Here is a 1,482-nt window from a genome sequence, read left to right as displayed (position 1 = left end):
CCAGGTAAATAAACAAATCAGTCATACACGTAAAATGTTATATGTTTGTATGAGCATACGTGTTCTGTAACTGAAACCTGATTGAATGACACAGGAAACGAATGATGAGCGCCAAAATGGCAGCCGTCAGTCGGCTCCACCCAGGTACACAGCCTGTTGTGCAAATGCCTCCGAGTTTGTACAGCGTTTAGAGCTTAGTCTCCGACTGAGGATAGGCGCTATATAAGTATCTATATCATCATCATTATCATCATCATCATCTTGAATTAACCTGTGGACCCTGTTGAGGCATGGGGAATTTTAGAAAACTTCTTCTCCCTCAACTCTGTGAAGAAACATTGTGGCAGAACAGAACAGAACAGAACAGAACTGTTCATCAGTTTCCTCCAGGTCTGTCAGGTGGGTGTCAAAGCCTGGGTCTCTTCAGAAAACACCACAGTCAAAACAGACAACTAGATTTATCATAATGTGTACATCAAAGGTAAAATAAGTGAACTTTCTTTTATATACACGAAAGTGCCCTACCCAACATCACAAGTTTTAATGAAATTTGCCAAGTCGTATTACGAAAGTTGTACTCGTTTGCCTCCAGGAAGACAAGCAAAAAAAACGAGAATGCAGACTTCGGACATAAACGCTGAAACTCAGTCAGTACCTGAAGAGGCCAATGTTGATGCGGTCGTTCAGTCCTTGCCTCCGGAAGACGACCATGTCGATGAGGTTGGTGGTGAGCCCCCACAGCACCAGCACGGGCAGAATTCCGGCCTGGACCACCGTCTCAATGAGGCGTGCCATGTCAGCGCTGATCAGTTCGCTGGGGAGCCCCGCCGTGCTGAGGTCAGGGTCAGGGTCAGGGTCAGGGTCTGGGCTAGTACCCACGTCCAGGACACTGAACGTAGTCAGGAGGTGGGCGATCTGCAGGACCCTGGGGTCCACGCTGCTGACGGTGAAGTTGTAGCAGAGGTCGTTGTGGGTGACCGCTTCTGATGGTTGGGGGTAACTGGACGCGGTGGTGGTGATGTTCATGGTTGCTCTGTCTGCGTGCACGTAGGCCCACCCCCGCGCACGCACACACAAACGCACGCATACACATACTCTCTGTATTGTATTACCTTGCGCCACCCATCAACAGGGATAAGCTTAGTGAATGTTTATTGTATTGCATTGTATTGTATTGTATTGTATTGTATTGTATTGCATTGCATTGTATTGTATTGCACCACCTTTCAACATGGGTAAGCTTAGTGAAAGCTTAACGCCAAATGGAGCAAGGAAAAATCTCGCTCTGCTGCCATGATGGATGTTGACTGTCTGCATGTTCCTTATCAGCATTGCACATGATTCTATCGACAACAAGAATCACGATAATACAATCTGAAGATTGTTTTTACACGCTTAAAAATTTAACCATTTTTTGCTTTAAAGATGAATCTATCTTTGCAACACTGATTATGAAGTACTTTCTCAAATGGTTATTACTTT

At 45.5% G+C, this 1,482-nt stretch overlaps 1 protein-coding gene across 1 annotated transcript in view; it reads right to left on the bottom strand.

Annotated features, from left to right (window-relative positions):
• The window catches only part of LOC143294549 (uncharacterized), a 6,105-nt gene extending 5,079 nt beyond the window's left edge, over nt 1-1,026 (bottom strand). Inside the window, exon 1 of the mRNA XM_076605926.1 lies at nt 656-1,026. Coding sequence (XP_076462041.1) covers nt 656-1,026 — 371 coding nt within the window. The remainder of the gene's footprint in view (nt 1-655) is intronic.
• Nucleotides 1,027-1,482: the final 456 nt, after the last annotated feature.

Source organism: Babylonia areolata, chromosome 20, assembly GCF_041734735.1.
Source record: "Babylonia areolata isolate BAREFJ2019XMU chromosome 20, ASM4173473v1, whole genome shotgun sequence".
NCBI classification, from domain to species: domain Eukaryota; kingdom Metazoa; phylum Mollusca; class Gastropoda; order Neogastropoda; family Buccinidae; genus Babylonia; species Babylonia areolata.
This window is presented reverse-complemented; position numbering and strand designations above follow the sequence as displayed.